This window comes from Polyergus mexicanus, unplaced genomic scaffold (genome assembly GCF_030449975.1).
Source record: "Polyergus mexicanus isolate NDT 795.1 unplaced genomic scaffold, iyPolMexi1.0 SCAF_5, whole genome shotgun sequence".
NCBI lineage: Eukaryota > Metazoa > Arthropoda > Insecta > Hymenoptera > Formicidae > Polyergus > Polyergus mexicanus.
The window spans coordinates 8,901,931-8,919,191 of NW_027223325.1; the positions used below are offsets into that span (position 1 = coordinate 8,901,931).

The following is a 17,261-nucleotide window of genomic DNA, read 5'->3' on the forward strand; positions in this document are numbered from 1 at the left end:
GAACGACGGAGAGTGGGAGGGAGAAACGGCGAGAAGGAGAGAGAGACAGAGACAGATAGTGCTTAGTGGAGAGGGGGGTACACGTACACACATAACCACACCGAGGCACAGAGCAGCACTCTAAACCGCACGCTCTCGCTACATTATTAGTATTAGTTATACGCACACATATAACATACACATACACACGGGCGTACGAAACGAAAGAGAGAGAGAGAGAGGGAGGGAGAAACGGACCAAGCGAGCGCCGTTACGATAAAAGAGAAGTTTTTCAGAGAGCGTATTCGGGGAGCCGTTCAATGGTCGCGGCAGCTATGCGCCACGCCGCTGCCGCCGTCGTCGTCGTCGCCGTCGTCGCCGTCATTATCGTCGTCTTAGGGCATCCAACTAGCTAGTTCCGATCGACCAGCACGACGGGAGTCGTGTTTCGGTATCCGCCAGTTGATAAAACGAGCACGAGCACGCTACGACGCGCGCGCGCGCGCCTCGGTCGTCGTCGTCGTCGTCGTCGTCGCCGTTGTTTCCCCGAAGATGACCATAATAGTCTTTCTGATCGACACGTCGGCCTCCATGAATCAGAGGGCATATTTGGGCGGACGGCCCACGCTCTTGGACGTAGCCAAGAGCGCCGTGGAGACTTTCGTGAAGGTACGCTCTGAGCGCGGACAACTTTTACGCGCCGCGCCGCGTCGCCGTCCTCGTCGCCCTCGTCGTCGTGATCGTGCTATATAGAGGGTGGGAGAGAGAGAGAGAGAGAGAAAGATAGAGATAGAGATAAAGACAGAGAGAGAGAGAGAGAGAGAAGGAAAGGTCGTATGTTGATCTCTCTCTTTCTCTTTCGTCCGTCAGGCACGTAGCCTTCTCGGCGACGAGGAGGGCGAGACGCGGACCGTACGACACGTTTTATTGTACCCTGGTGCGTGAGGAACGCGTGTGTAAAGTGAAAATCCTGTTTCAGGTACGACAGAGATCGCCGGAGAGCCGCGGGGATCGTTACATGCTCCTGACCTCCGAAGAGCCACCTCAGAACATCAAGGTAAATTTTTCCTCTCTTCTCTTTCTCCTTTCGTTCTCTACGCGCGAGATTCATCTTTCCTACTTTTCATCTACATATATTTCTTTTCTATTTTATCGCTCTGTCATCGGTAACACGGTCCGTCGCGCGAGGATACTCCCCGGGAAGCATTCGCGTCCTCTCTTCCCTCCTCTATGTCTCTGTCCCTCTCGAGTCGCGGGACTCGTCCCGAGTTGGGTTAGGTTCGATTAATGGCGCCGAATAATTAATACGCGGTGGGCACGGGCGGGCAACGGAGTTTGCTCGTCAGCTGCGAAAGACGCGCATCATTGGAGACGCAATGGCTGGAAAGAAAAGCGAAATTCGAAAGCGAAGAATACCTCTGGCGCCCTCCCATCCCGCGAGCTTCGCACTTTTCGCCAATTTGAAGAAATTCAAATGCAACCATTCCGTTCATTTCGATCCTTATTTTGCAATTTCGTCTCTTTCCATTCTATTAAATCTTATTTTTTAGGACGAGCCTTTGTATCAAATTATCGTATAAAAATGTACAAGTTGAATCACTAAAAAAAATGGGGTACATTTAATTATCTCTCTGAATTTAAAAGAAAGATAAAATATAATTTAAATAGTTTTGAACAACCAGTGTGTTGAATATTTTATTCAAGTTATCAAGATTATCGATATTTCTTATTTAAGGTATTCTTAAGATAGATTTACTTAATCTAAATTTGTCAGAGGAATATATATTTAAAATCATTTAAATTTTGTTTCAATCATTTTTTATATAAGAGAAATAGTTGTGATGATTCTTTATATTCATCCTTTATATTTTATTATTCATCTTTACTTTATAAACAATAATGCATAGACAAAAATCTTATTGGGGTTTTAGAGATTAATTTAAGAAAACTTTGCATAATATTATTGAAATAATGGTTTTTTTCTCTCAGGCAGGATGGAAGGAAAACTTGGCAACCTTTATGAATGAACTTAAGAATTTACAATGCATCGGCTTAACAACATTAGGTGCTGCTTTGAAGCACGCCTTGGATGTATTGAATATAAATCGCATGCAAACCGGCATAGATACATACGGCCAAGGAAGATGTCCATTTTACTTAGAACCATCTGTTATAGTTATTATAACAGACGGAGGAAAGTACACATCCAACGGTGTACCCCCAGTGCACCAAGATGTAAGTGTAATTTTTTGCTACAATCTTTGTGCGTACAATTATATCAAATAAATGTGATTATTTTACTATATGAAAATAAATTGACCTTTTTACAGTTTACATTACCCATGCATTCTCCAATTCCCGGATCTGAATTAACCAAGGAACCATTCAGATGGGACCAAAGATTGTTTTCTTTAGTGTTGCGTTTATCGGGAACACCAGCCGTCGAACGAGATATAGGCTTGGTGGCGAGTGATGCGTCACCGATTGATGCAATGTGCGAAGTGACTGGAGGTAAAGAAGATGCAATTTAAGAAATCTTATCTTTAATTCTCTATAACATGCTGCTTTGTCAATTTAATTGAACAAAAAATACGATAAATTGGCTAAACTATTTTAAAAAATTCATTAATATCTCTGTTTTATATAACAGAATAACAGCATTTTAAAAAATACAACAAGATTTATCAGTTATTAATAGAATCATATTGTATTCTGAACGGAATAACAAGCAATAATTCAAATCTTTTTATAATATTTGCAATTCAATTCATGATGTAAAGATAAGATTGAGATAAAAATTCTACACTTAATTAATTGTGTGTCATGTATTATTAAGATTTCGACACTTGTCGCAGGTCGTTCGTATTGCATCACATCATTCCGAATGATGATACAGTGCATAGATTCGCTTGTGCAAAAAGTTCAATCAGGCGTGGTGATAAATTTCGAGAAAATCGGTCCCGATCCCCCGCCATTAACTAATGACCCGCCACATCAAGACGAAGAGGAGAATGAAGACGATGGTAACGCGGGACCGCGCGCGCAATATCCAAATGCGCTAGCGCCAGGCAATACGGCTTGGTATTCCTGTAGACGTTTGATTTATGTACCACGATCGGCGCAGAAAGGTTTCGCAGTCGGATTCTGGCCGATTCCCGAGAGCTTTTGGCCGGATCTTAACGCCAGCTCGTTGCCGCCGAGATCGGCGCATCCAAATGTAAAATTCACATGTACCAGCCAGGAACCGATGGTAATCGAGAATCTACCATTCGACAAATATGAGTTGGAACCGAGTCCTCTAACTCAATACATCCTGGCGCGCAAGCAACCGACGACATGCTGGCAAGTGTTTGTGGCCAATTCGTATAAATCGAGCGAAGTAGGCCATCCATTCGGATACTTGAAAGCGAGTACAAATTTAACTTGCGTAAATCTCTTCGTTATGCCTTATAATTATCCCGTGCTGTTACCCCTGTTGGAGGAGCTCTTTAAGGTGCACAGACAAAAACCGACTCCCGAATGGAGAGCGCAGTTTCAGAGTTACGTGAGGACCATGCCTACTTATTATGCCGTTGTAAGTTTTATTATATATATATATATTCTTATATAATTATATATTATTTTATTTAAATTCACTTTCATCGAAACATTTCTCCTTATTACAGTCATTGAGGAGAGCTTTAACTAGAATGGGTGCATCCGCGCCTCTAGCACAAACATTGTTACCGGATACTATGGATACTTCTTTATCATATAGCGTTTTAACTTATTTGAAGCGACTGAAAAACTTGGCGAAGCTAGAATTCGATCGACTTTGCAGCGAAGTCATTTCTAAGCAGGTCGCCGCTTCGAATCTTACGAAAAATTTATCCAACTGTACTACAAGTGCGGTGACGGAAGGAGTGAGAGTAATACCGAGAACACCACTGAAGAAAGACCTGGTAAGATTTAATACATTAAAAAAGATCGCTCAGATATCCCACAATTCATAGTTTAATTGTGTATAAAAAACTGTATGCTTTGTGTAGGTGTCCCATCCTTTATTACAAGACAAATTCACGGGTCTCCGCGATCAACTGAACGAGTTTGGAGGTTTTGTAGTCGGATTAGTGAAGAATCAGCAGCAGCAACGTGGCGCGCACAGTTACAGGAATGCCTTTGACGTTCCGAGAAAGTCTCTGCTCGATCAAGTTATGAGGATGCGCGCGAATTTTTTACAACCTGGTTTACTGCACACGAAATTGCTCGATGACGATTATGTTCACTCGATGCCTTTAGCCCAAATGGGAAATTATCAAGAATATTTAAAACGCATGACTCCACCGTTAAGGGAAATCGAGAGTGTGCCAGTGAGACAACATATGTTTGGTAATTATTTAATAAATCTTGCGAGTATAACTTTTCTGTGGCATATAATGGAGAAACAATTTGTGCTGTATAAATTATCTGTGTATGTATGTGTGTGTATATGGGTGTGTACAGTATATAAATTATAAGTTCGTTGTGCCATATATTTGTGTTATATCTCAATCTTAGGCAACCCATTCAAGATAGACAAGAGAATGATGGTAGACGAGGCGGATATCGATATAGTCGGCGCGACATCCTCTACATCGAAAAGCGGTCTCAAACGCACTCTACCACAATCAGATGGCCCGTCTTCCCCGAGACCGCCGCCTAACAAAAGAAAGCCTGGGCCCATACCGAAAGATGTGATAGTACGACGGCCATCATACTCATCGCCTAGCAACACTCCACCGAGTTCTCCGATTCCGTGGGTAATGGAGGATGCGAAGAATCAAGCGACGGCGGTACCAGTTGCCGATACGCCTCCACCGATTTTGACCAGTCTGCCCAATGTATCGCCGGCTCACGTGTCATCGGTACCGTGTTCGAGCGCCTCAGAAAAATTAGTAAACGGACTCGCGGAAATGCCGCCAGCCATACCGGTATTCGAGCCGATTCCGGTGGAGCATATTAACAATCATATGGACACACCGCCAGTTCTGACGCCAATAGTTAACAATATCGACACGATAACAATGTCGAAGGGTGAAGTTAAAAGTGAACGGACAGATAACGTGAGGAATGAGTGCCGATTACCCGTTAACGATTGTATCGAAAATAGTGCGCGAGTTGTTGATAATAGTATAGAGGAGAGACTGTCTAATCACGTGGAGGAGAAGCGAGAGTTGAAGCCTGAGAAGGAGAAAAAGTTAACAAAAAAGGAGTTGGAGGACATCAGGCGGCACAATTTGAATATTCGGGAACTCGTTTACAAGGAAGTGCGGAGAAGAGGAACAAGTAAGTCTTTGAGATTAATCAATCCTCTTTGATATGTTGAAAAAAAATTAACATAAAAAGATTGATAAATTTATTTATCACTAACGATATATCCTCGTAATGACATTAACAAGTAATCGATTTATTTCGTTTCAGATTACGCAACGCTGTTTTCACATCTACACCAAATTCAGGGAACCTTAGATATACGGCTTGCATTTGTGAAAGACATAGTGAAGGAATCATTACGCTTTAAACGACGTAACTTGGCGTCGCTGTTAGAGGAGTATCTTAAAACTATTCAAGAGGACGGTTGCGCTATAAATCATAAGTTGAATCACAATGGTGCCACAAAGATAAGTTGTTAAGATATATGCATAATCAGGGCATTATCTTAATAATAGTGGAGAAAGTAGATTGTGAAAGAACTCTTGTGGAAATTTTTGCCAGAGGTTTTAGTAGCGGTCTTGAACTTTCGAAAATAAGAACTACTTTTGATACTCACTGGAAAGACCTGCACAATCTCGAAGTCTTAGCAAATTTCAATAGCATTCTCGGTGTCAACCACTAAGTAAGCCATGGCACTTTTATGATTTACTTTTAAGCTTTGCGAGTGATCAGTTGGTAGAAATTTTGAGTGTGTTGTATAATAGGGGGCAAGGTTATGAATTAAAGCAATAATTTATTCACAGAATATAACGACAAAAACGATTTTATGGAGCAATATTCTCTCATATATACTCTTAATATTTCTCTAATGATCTTGTTTTAAAACTTGACCATTTTAAATCTTACTCTGTAAAAAAATTCAAAATTTTATGTATCTCGGATGCTTGAAAATATTGTATCATACAATCGTGCGTAACGTAATATATATACGTGTATACTATATTCATACAACATATGTTGAAGTTTTTATCCTTTATACGAATATATGCACGCGTTTCTATATCGTTACATGTAAATACGTTTACACATTTTGTTTCATCGTTTATTATAATGTATTTTTTCTCGAAATTTTGCCGATATCTCACTTGGCACATTTATTACAAATATGTCTTGCATGCTGGCATACAAGACAATAGTTGCGTATATGTGAGACGGAATTATAAGAAAAATACAATATTGATTCTTTGTAAATGCGAGTCTGCATATTTAAAGTTTATTCGAAGTACAAGTGCAATCAAACGAGCATAATTCTACCAGCTGCCCAGTCCTCAGCACCTATGTGAAATTTAGGACAAAATAATTGTATTAACGTATTACTCTTATAATTATATTTCCTATTATATTTAATCTATCTATATACACATCATACACACACATTTGTGATCTACATTATTAAGTTTAATAAAATGCCATAGTTTAACACTGTACCAAATTTGTCTGTAAATTTTGTTGTGTACTTTGTTAATATTATAAAAGTAAATTAAGATCTGACTTTTTATTGATGACACATATGCAACAGGACATTATTTGCAAGAATTGCACTTGTTCATGATTTCTCTTTATATGTATATAAAAGATGAGAACATATCTTTTATTATACAAAAGAAAGAAATTGTAGAGACCTTCATTCCACTGTAAGAAGATTTATTATGCATTTTATCATATAATTAATAGAATTAGAATATTATAAAAATAGAAATTTTTTGCTTTGTTGCAGTGTATTTTTCTTCTTTCATGATACGATATTAGCTTTTATAATGCGAGACCTGTTGCAAATAGACTTATACCAAATAACATTTAAATGAGACATTAAATGCAAACTTGAATTTATTGTGAAATCTTCTACGAAGGGTTGACAGTGCCTGATGCTATTTGAAATTGACATAATGTATTTATATTCAACCCACTATGTCTCCAAAGCGTTTAATAATATTTTTTTGCATATAATTATATATATATATAAACTTGAAAAAAAAAACATCTTTAATTTAAAATATATGTATCGTGTATCAGAAATAATAAGAATTATAAATTATGAATTTCTCTATTATATGCAAGTATGCAAGTATGCAAGTTGCCTATTATATTATACAGATTTTGTATAATATAACAGACATTTACACAAGATAATATATTTTCCATCTTTGTCTCTAATGGGAAATAATGTAGTATCATAGTGTTGTAACATTATGGTTAATCTCTAATGCTTCTTGTATAACATATTTAATTTCTAAGAGGGAGAGAGAGATGTGTGTATGTGTGAGAAAAATAAAAATGTAATAAATTAGTGTAAGAAACATTGGCAAGTAGCCATATTGTTACAACATCGTCATACCATTTCAAAATGAGAATTTCATTCTAATTCTGTATAAATTCGAACAAGTGTATAGTATAACAGAATCAAAACTGCAATATATGTCTGAAATAACAAACATAGAGCAAAATAAATTGTATGTTTTATCCTCAAATCCTTATGTGTATGTGCAACATGCAGCAACAATTTGAAGCAATATTATTCTTTAAAAAAGAAATTATTTTGATGATACACATGTGGGTTGAAGGAATGCATGTTAATAGCGATAACTTTCTCACTTGTATCACCACTAGTTATAAATGTCAAAATTACTTAATGATTTGTCAAAAATAATTCGACCAAATATTACATAGGTTAATAATACAAGCTAGGATGATTATCTTACTTACCATCTACCTGTGATTTTTATATTATAGCTTATATATGTTATGGAATATTATTAAGTATCATTATCATCATCAATACTCTACTACTTTACTTTTTCATAAAAGAAGAACATCTAAAGCGAAAATTAGGGCAAATTTGAAGACATATCATCATACATGAGTAAATTATTGTAGAGATTTTAAATTTGTACATAGTCTTTCAAAATTCTATACCATCGTTATGAAAAAAATAACAGTGTTTCTTTCTTTTCATAAATCTTTTGAGACTTATTAATATTTTAAGTGAGATAATCAACCATATGTTTTCTTGTAAACTTGATAATGTTCAATACTCTTTAGAAAGAGGTGCAGACAAAATTGTATTTATTAGTTAAAAATATGTTGAATATCTCGTATATAAATTATTTTATAATAATGGAGCTTAGCTGAGTCACACAAAGACAATGACGCTAGACGCTTATTTGCTCCAAAAAAAAAATTAATAGAAAATTATTGAATACAATTATTGATATAACACTAAGTGCGATTGTATGTAAAATGGATTATGGATAATTAGAAAAAATGTGTGGAAGAATTCCAAGTACCTCGATTACAACCTCTTTTATTACAGCACAGCTATACTTTATTACCTATATTAAGATTATTTATTATTGTATTATACAAAGTGTGTGAAATAGATGGAATAATTTTTTTTTATAATCTTAATTAGGAACTGTAGAAAATAACATGGTATACAAATGTTCTACCAAAGCAAGATTGTGTTTCTGCACACTTTTACAACTGCTTTATAAACTTGTAACATTTATGTAGAATTCATTGTCCAAAATATTTCAACAAAAGCAACTAAAACATGATCCCAAATAATTGAGTTTGTCAAAAGCTCAGTTTATGAAGTGTCTATTGTAAGCTTTGTCAGTAGAAAAATAACAAAATTATACATATCGCAGATGTATAATTTTGTACAAATGCAAGAATTCGTGCAATTATGTCAATAAAACATAAACTTAATGTAGACGTAACTCATGCTAATTTGTTACGATGGGCCGATAGAAACTGTGTTGCCAAATTACTGAAAATTATTTATTATCTAGAATTTTTCATAATCAGATGAAAATAGAATTGTATTGCATGATTTCTTATTAGAACGTATAAAAATGCAGAATTAATAAAAGATAAAGGAAAAAAGAAATATAAACTCATCCTTTTAAATCAAATATCGGCTATTCTAATTTTATACAATAGTATAAAAATGGTAATAAGAGAACTGTATTATCACTTTTTATGTATTATTCAGGATGTTACTAAATGTTAATTACTATTTTTTCACAATAGTGATAGTGATATTTGCATTGTTGTATATACGAAATTGTACATAAGACGCGTGTATTAGTATATATGTAATTATTATTATAGAAATTCATATTGAAGCGACTGTCCTGTTTTTACGTTTATATTTTAGGTAAAATGATAAATAAGTCTCTTGAAATGAATAAACAAATTGACAGAAACATCTGTCGTATATTTTTTTCGCCGAAAGTATATTTTTATATATATATATATATGAGAATAGAATAAGACATTATGTGTAATTAGTTACCGAATATTGTGTAGAATATATATAGGCATCCTGTGCCCTCGTGCAACGATTTTCCTAACCTATATCGAGATGCATGCTTATTTAAGTAAAACGAATTGACAGATTGATACGAGGAGAGATTAACGCGTATTAATAACAAATATTAGCAATTAAAACATTAATATTTGAATATTTATCAAATATATATAATGTAATATATATTATATAATAATATTGGAATTTTCGCTTAAATCTTTTTAAATTTTCATTCAAAAGATTTTCTTTTAGAATCAAATTTCAACGCAACCTGGATATGTCGAGAGGGATACATTATGGAAACTGCGTCAGAAAGTACTTCATGTTACAAAAATACACAAATTCCCATTGTCTGCGGATGCGACGCGGGATTTATGGAACTTCTGCGTTCTCACATGAATCGACGATTGATACAAATGCAAATAAAGAAGCTTTCGTAAAACAAGGACCGATAAGGAATATCAAAGATGGACCTTCTTTGAGGGATTTTTTAGGATCGTCTATTATTGATATTCCCAATGAAGAACCTGTTCCGTACGTGCAGGATATTCGTGGTGAAAATCAAAAAGGTTTTTCACATTTTTATTATAAAATTTTCTATTAATCATTTTTGTCTATCGCAAAATTATTATTGTTATTTCTTTTTGTGTTAGTGTATTTTGAAATTTACGGTTGCCAAATGAATGTAAATGACACTGATATAATATGGTCGATATTAAAATCTCACGGCTACAAACATACGCAAAGCATAGATGATGCGGATATTGTGTTGCTCATTACCTGTTCCATCAGAGATAATGCTGAGCAAAAGGTATGGAGCAAATTGGAGATATTGAACAGTATAAGAAACAAAAAAAGAAGAATGTCTATATCATCTATGAAGATTGGACTTCTAGGTAAGTTTTTTATTAATATTTAATTTTATTAAGATAGAGAACTTTTATAAATGCTCTATTCTGAATAAAAACAAATTTTTATATTAGGATGTATGGCCGAACGCTTAAAGACTAAAATATTAGAGAAGGGTAAACTTGTAGATGTGATAGCAGGCCCTGACAGTTATAAGGATCTACCAAGACTTCTAGCAGTAACAGATAATGAAACGGCTGTTAATGTTGTATTATCATTTGATGAGACATATGCGGATGTCGCACCAGTTAGACTCAACCAAGATTCTGTTGGAGCATATGTGTAACATATATATATATATATATATATTTAAAAAAATATCTATAAGTATTTTTATAAAATATAATATACATATATATATATATATATATATATATATATATGTATATTATATTTTATATATATATATATATGAGTGTTTTAATTAAATTCTCAATGGGTTTAAGCTTATTAATTTTACGGATTCTATGATCTACTACATTTATATTGTATTTGTGTGTGATTTGCAGTTCTATAATGAGAGGTTGTGATAACATGTGCACTTACTGTATCGTGCCATTTACAAGAGGAAGAGAGAGATCCCGGCCGGTTGCGAGCATAGTCGACGAAGTTCGGCAATTATCGGATCAAGGTGTAAAAGAAATAACTCTCCTTGGTCAAAATGTGAATAGTTACAGAGATTTATCACAATCGGAATTTGCTGTACCCACTGATACAGAGACTCATCTCGTTAAAGGCTTCAAAACAGTTTATAAGAACAAAAAGGGTGGTTTAAGATTCAGTGATCTTCTAGACAAAGTCTCTTTAATTAACCCAGAAATAAGAATAAGGTATATTTATATTAGAGAGAGGAGACATATCAATTATCTCAATATATATTTCTGTGCTAACAATATGATAATTTCTAGATTTACGTCGCCTCATCCCAAGGATTTTCCCGACGAGGTGTTGCACTTGATAGCCGAAAGACCGAATATCTGTAAGCAGATTCACTTACCCGCTCAGAGCGGCAATTCCACAGTTTTAGATAGAATGAGAAGAGGATACACCAGGGACGCATATTTAGACTTGGTGTATCATATACGCAATATCCTGCCAAATATATACTTATCCAGCGATTTCATCGCCGGGTTTTGCGGCGAGACGGAAGAAGAGTTTCAAGATACGTTATCGTTAATGGATAAAGTGAAATATAACAACGCCTATTTATTTGCTTACAGTATGCGCGAGGTATGGTCTTCATACTATATTGCTCGGACAATTAAAGTCAAAGAAATAAATTTAACAAAATATAACAGAAAATCGTTTTTTTACAGAAAACTACAGCGCATCGACGATATAAAGACGACGTCGAATCGCATATAAAAATGGAGCGCTTGAATCGCATGATTAAGTTATACAGAAAGGAAGTAGAAAAATTAAACCAAGCACAAATAGGGCAGCATCAACTCGTTCTTGTAGAAGGTGTAAGTATTTCATCAATTTGATTATTATGTACATACTGAGAAATATAATAGCATCTCTATTCTCTTTCTCTATTTTCTTTTCCTTTCTTTTTCTTCACATAAATATTCTTTTAATTTTATATTTTATAATTTATAAAGATAATAAACTCTTGTATGTTTTAATATATTTTTTTTCTTTTAATATATTGATTATTAGTAAATATAATTATCATTTTTTTTTTTGCAAAAGTACTTAATTGTGCGTAAAAGTAATAACTTTTTATGTATTTTTTATTAATAGCCAAGCAAGAGATGTAGTGAATACTTACAAGGTAGAAACGATGGCAATGTAAGGGTTATATTACTATCAACAGTTACTCGAACTAATCAACATTCAGTCACAACAAGGAAAATACAGCCTGGTGATTACATTGTTGTACGAATAGACAATGCCAACTCTCAAACTTTACAAGGGATACCTTTGTATTGTTCTTCTATTATTGAATATTCATTAGACAGAGATAATAATTATATTATATTTAATCAGTAGGAATTATAACATCTACAAGTTACACAAGTGAGTTTTCTTACAAATTATATCCATTGATAATTAATTATTTTTAAACATACATTTATTCCCGATTAGATAGATATTTTATTTTCAAATCCTTTTTTAAAAAAGACATGAAACCTCGAACTCGAATATATCGAAGCGTTGAAGCATCTTTTCCGCGATGCTGATTGGCTGTCTCGCTTGTGCGCTGCGACTTACTTCATTCTCGTTATTTGCAACTGTCAAATCATGCGAATTTTGACAGTTTGACAGTTTGTGAAAGAAAAAGTAAAAGTTAGGCAAGAAAATTTTAAAAATTGGAAAATTTCCGTAAATAAAAGCGCGCGCCTATGTTCTAGTATTTTAAAATATTGTAAAATAGATAATTTATTAATACTTTTGCGTAGCATCGATTGCTAATAAGTTAAATTCCTTCCTTATCACATGATTATAATGATAATATTATCAAGTTTTATACCTAGATGGCGGAAAATCATTATCACAATCTTGCGCATGCGTACAATGAATATATGATCGTTCAAGTTCAGGTTATGAATTAAAGTGAAATAAAGTGTTGTTTAGTTGTTTACGGACGCTTGATTTATTATCGATGCTCTGATTGTGCGAACGATTGCAAATTCTGTTTTGCAGAATCCTACTTGGGGCGATCCTTTTATATAAATGGCATGTAGATTGAGCGTTACGATAAATAAGTATCACAACTGCTAACCTTTCTTTGAGATATGTGATATTAAGTTTGAAGATTAATTGTTTTCTGTTTGGAATGATCCTTTAACGTAACAACACGCAGCAATTATGACAATAACAATAATAATAAGTCATTGATAATAAGTAATAATAATTATTGTTAGAGCAAGCTGGGTTCATAGCCTGTTCTCGTCGCGTTTCTTTCTATTTTCGTGCATATATTTATCATCATAGAAAGAAACGCGAAAGTGCTGTTGTAAGCCTATTACGCTCTTCAAAATTACTATCTTGACTGACATATATGTTCCAAAATTTATTAGGCTTCCAACGATGGTATTCCGCCACCTGCCGCCGTACCAGGATTCTCATCGGCAACGCCAAATATTGCATCTAGCTTTGTGCCACCCATTATGCCTGCGGCACCCTTCATTCCTCCTCCCAGTCTACCGCCAGGTCCTCCCGGTATAATGCCACCTCAGTTTTCCATACCTCCGCCAGGTTTTACTTTTCCCATCACCGCTGCACCTTCTCCAGAGGCTGGAGTCATAGGTTAATATCCATTGCTAAATACCCACGTCGATACGATAAATCTATCATGTATGTAAGTTTTTTCTTTTTTTGTACAGCCGCATCGCCGCACATAACAGCACCAGGGATTCCTCCTCCTTCACCTATCGCCAACGACGCTACCACTTCGACGATGTCTGTCTCCACGTCGGAGAAGAAGACCGATTGGAGCGAACATAAAGCACCGGATGGCAGAACGTATTACTATAATAGTATTACAAAGCAATCGTTATGGGAAAAACCGGACGAATTGAAGACCCCAAATGAATTGTTGTTGTCGCAGTGTCCTTGGAAGGAATATAAATCGGAGAATGGCAAAATATATTATCACAATGTAACAACGAAGGAGTCCAGATGGACGATACCACCGGAACTGGAAGAGCTGAAAACTCGAATCCTGGCCGAGGAAGCTGCAGCGGTCGCCGCGGCCGCTGTAGCAAACGCCACAAATTCGTGAGTAAAATTAAATTATGATATATAAAAATCGGTTTATTTTAACGTTTCCTATATTCATCACGATTTTTCTGTATTTTCAGCAATATAGTTCCTGTAGCCATGCAACACTTATCACCCAATATCACGACTATATCACAGACTAGTACGCCAGAGCCAGGTGGAAAGTCTGCCATCGAGCAAGCGATGGCCGCAACCCTCGCGGCGATTAATATCCCGACGCCACCTACAAAACCGGACGAGGATAGCAATTCCGCGATGGGCTCGGCTAATGACAGTCGTACCAGCACCCCCGAGCCAAAGATGCAATTTAAAGATAAAAAGGAAGCAATTGAGGCATTTAAAGAATTATTAAAGGAAAGGGACGTTCCGTCGAATGCTACGTGGGAGCAGGCGGTTAAATTGATTCAGAATGATGCTAGATATCCACAAATGAAGAAATTGAATGAACGTAAACAGGTTTTCAATTCGTACAAGACGCAAAAGCTAAAGGAAGAGCGTGAACAAGAAAGACTCAGGTAGATCTCTCACGTTTACTTATCGTTTATTAACTATAAGATTATATATTGAATCAGATAATAAGGCAGTATTTCTTTGACAGATTGAAAAAGGCAAAGGAGGATCTGGAGCAATTTTTATTGGAAAATGATAGAATGATGAGTACAACCAAGTATTACAAGTGCGAGGAACTGTTTGGTAATCTTGAGATTTGGAGGGCCGTCGGGGATTCGGATCGCCGAGACATTTACGAGGATGTCATCTTCAATCTGGCAAAACGCGAGAAAGAGGAAGCGAAACAATTAAAGAAAAGGAATACCAAAAGACTGGCGCAAGTTCTGGATACCATGACCGAAGTGACGTATAGGACTACATGGCAGGAAGCACAGGCACTATTGTTGCAGCATCCTGCATTTGCGGAAGATGCAGACTTACTGGAGATGGACAAGGAAGATGCCTTGATCGTCTTCGAGAATCATATTCGCCAATTGGAGAAGGATGAAGAAGAAGAGAAGGAGTGTGAGAAAAAACGTAGGAAACGGCAGGAAAGGAAAAACAGAGATGGTTTCATAGTAAGTATAAGCTGTTTTCGATTTATGGTTATAGTTATTATATTTCTTTCAACATTTTTGTTGTAATAAAGTTAATCAAAGTATAGATTTCTTTCATGTAAAAGCAATATAACTAAATTATTTTATTTTAATCTAATTATAATTTTTGTATGTTTTAGTATTTACTCGATGAACTTCACGAACAAGGTAAACTCACGTCAATGTCGCTGTGGGTAGAGTTGTATCCCATGCTGTCCGCCGATCTTCGATTTTCGGCTATGCTCGGACAATCGGGTTCGACCCCGTTAGATCTTTTCAAATTTTACGTTGAAGACTTGAAGTCTCGATTCCACGATGAGAAAAAGATCATTCGTGAGATACTTAAAGACAAGAATTTCGAAGTGCAAGTCAATACGACTTTCGAGGAATTTGCCACAGTTGTGTGCGAAGACCGAAAGTCGGCCACTCTAGACGCGGGTAACGTTAAACTAACATACAATTTATTACTCGAAAAAGCAGAAGCGCGCGAAAAGGAACGTGTCAAGGAAGAAACGCGAAAGTTTAAGAAATTGGAGACCGGTTTCAAAAATTTACTCAAGACGTTGAATGTGGACTATCAAATGACATGGGAAGAGGTGAGGGCGAAAATTGAGGAGGAACAAGATTTCAAGGCGATCACTTTAGAAAGCGAAAGAATACGCATATTCAAGGAATATCAGCATGAACTTGAGGAGAGTTGCAGTCATCATCATATTAGAAGCAAGAAAAAAAAGGCGAAAAAATTGAAACGTAAATCACGATCGCGTTCGCACAGCGTGAGTATCATTAAATTATCATAATTGTTTTCTATTTTTAATAGTTCTAATTTTAATGAGCGCAAATAATGTAAAATTGATATTTCGTCTTAATAGGAATCGGAAGGTAGTGACAAAGGTTTGAAGAGAAAACGGCATAAGTCACGTTCACCCAGTATTCCCAGTAAGTCCGACAGTTCTGAATCGGAAACGAGGAAATCTAAGAGAAAGAAGAACAAACGGAAGAGAGGTCGTAGTCATTCTGTATGTATTTTAATGATATTATTGAAGTTCGTTGAAAGTAGATTTCATATATTTCATCACGTTTCTCTCTTAATATTTCCATAGCGCTCTCATTCGAGACTTGCATCTTCTGAGGAGGCTTCCCCAGAAAGAAAACGGAAAGAGGAAAAGCATAGGAGGCCCTCAGTTCACAGTGAGGGATCTGTCACAGAAAATAATGAGCATCATGAACTTTCCGAAGACGAACTAGAAAAACAACGGGCGCAACTCTTGCGCGAACTTCAAATGCAACAAGAGGAAAATTAAAAACTACATCAAACCTTGTCGTGTTTAAAAAATAAGAGAGAGCAGGAAGAAAGAGAAATAACGTCTTTTCTGAAATTTAAAATTAGAAATCGTTTATTTTTTCGTTTGGTGTTCTTCTCGTATCGAAATAGATGACGATTATATTTTTACAAAAATATGTTCACTGACATCTTTGTTATTTCTTATTAGAAAATGACAATGTGTTAACAGAATAGAGAATTTAACAAATCTGAGATAACAAGTTGAATCACGTTTGTTTTTAAAACGCTCACAAATCTGAAATACGTACTTACAAATATAACGTGGACGTCTGCATAAAAATAGATTACATTGCATAACGCATTCCGACCTTCCACCGCGCATATGATGTTTTCTAAACATGTATCACCTGTCTTATTCTTTTTATTTTTTAGTGATTCAGTATTCGTGACGTATTCTTTGCGATTAGAAATAACGTGATAAATGGGAAATATACTGATCTGATATCTCTGACAAGCGTTACTAAAATATAATTACAAATTTTCTCGTCGGCATTATCGGTTTGCTGACGTAAATCGACTTTATCTACACTACACTAAGATGAATAAAATCGCTATTACATAGATAATGTAATTAGATATTATTCATTTTAATATTGTTAAAAGAAATAATCGTGATTAGCATTAGTCTATGCGCCTAAGAATTTGTTGTGTTATATTCTCTCTTTTTCTC

At 35.6% G+C, this 17,261-nt stretch overlaps 3 protein-coding genes across 5 annotated transcripts; all 3 read left to right on the forward strand.

Moving 5' to 3' along the window:
• Positions 1-80: 80 nt before the first annotated feature.
• Positions 81-9,288, forward strand: Ints6 (integrator complex subunit 6). Of its 3 annotated transcripts, XM_070296668.1 has the most exons (9): positions 81-648; positions 959-1,036; positions 1,969-2,214; positions 2,310-2,490; positions 2,835-3,553; positions 3,645-3,920; positions 4,008-4,347; positions 4,516-5,283; positions 5,419-9,288. In XM_070296668.1, the coding sequence occupies exons 1-9, from the start codon at positions 532-534 to the stop codon at positions 5,628-5,630; spliced, it is 2,937 nt and encodes a 978-aa protein (XP_070152769.1). In that variant the 5' UTR covers positions 81-531; the 3' UTR covers positions 5,631-9,288. The 3 variants fall into 3 exon arrangements, with proteins under 3 accessions (XP_070152769.1, XP_070152771.1, XP_070152770.1); XM_070296670.1 differs by lacking the exons at positions 81-648; positions 959-1,036 and adding an exon at positions 1,264-1,592; XM_070296669.1 differs by lacking the exons at positions 81-648; positions 959-1,036 and adding an exon at positions 1,614-1,714.
• Positions 9,289-9,524: 236 nt separating this feature from the next.
• On the forward strand, positions 9,525-13,544 carry LOC138933512 (CDK5RAP1-like protein). The gene is made up of 9 exons (XM_070296260.1): positions 9,525-9,698; positions 9,776-10,092; positions 10,177-10,419; positions 10,507-10,714; positions 10,942-11,262; positions 11,341-11,662; positions 11,749-11,898; positions 12,179-12,454; positions 13,459-13,544. The coding sequence occupies exons 2-8, from the start codon at positions 9,801-9,803 to the stop codon at positions 12,425-12,427; spliced, it is 1,785 nt and encodes a 594-aa protein (XP_070152361.1). The 5' UTR covers positions 9,525-9,698; positions 9,776-9,800; the 3' UTR covers positions 12,428-12,454; positions 13,459-13,544.
• Positions 12,973-17,219, forward strand: Prp40 (pre-mRNA processing factor 40). The gene is made up of 8 exons (XM_070296259.1): positions 12,973-13,114; positions 13,459-13,687; positions 13,765-14,158; positions 14,242-14,676; positions 14,760-15,228; positions 15,387-16,022; positions 16,119-16,265; positions 16,350-17,219. The coding sequence occupies exons 1-8, from the start codon at positions 13,112-13,114 to the stop codon at positions 16,548-16,550; spliced, it is 2,514 nt and encodes an 837-aa protein (XP_070152360.1). The 5' UTR covers positions 12,973-13,111; the 3' UTR covers positions 16,551-17,219.
• The last annotated feature ends 42 nt before the right edge of the window (positions 17,220-17,261 follow it).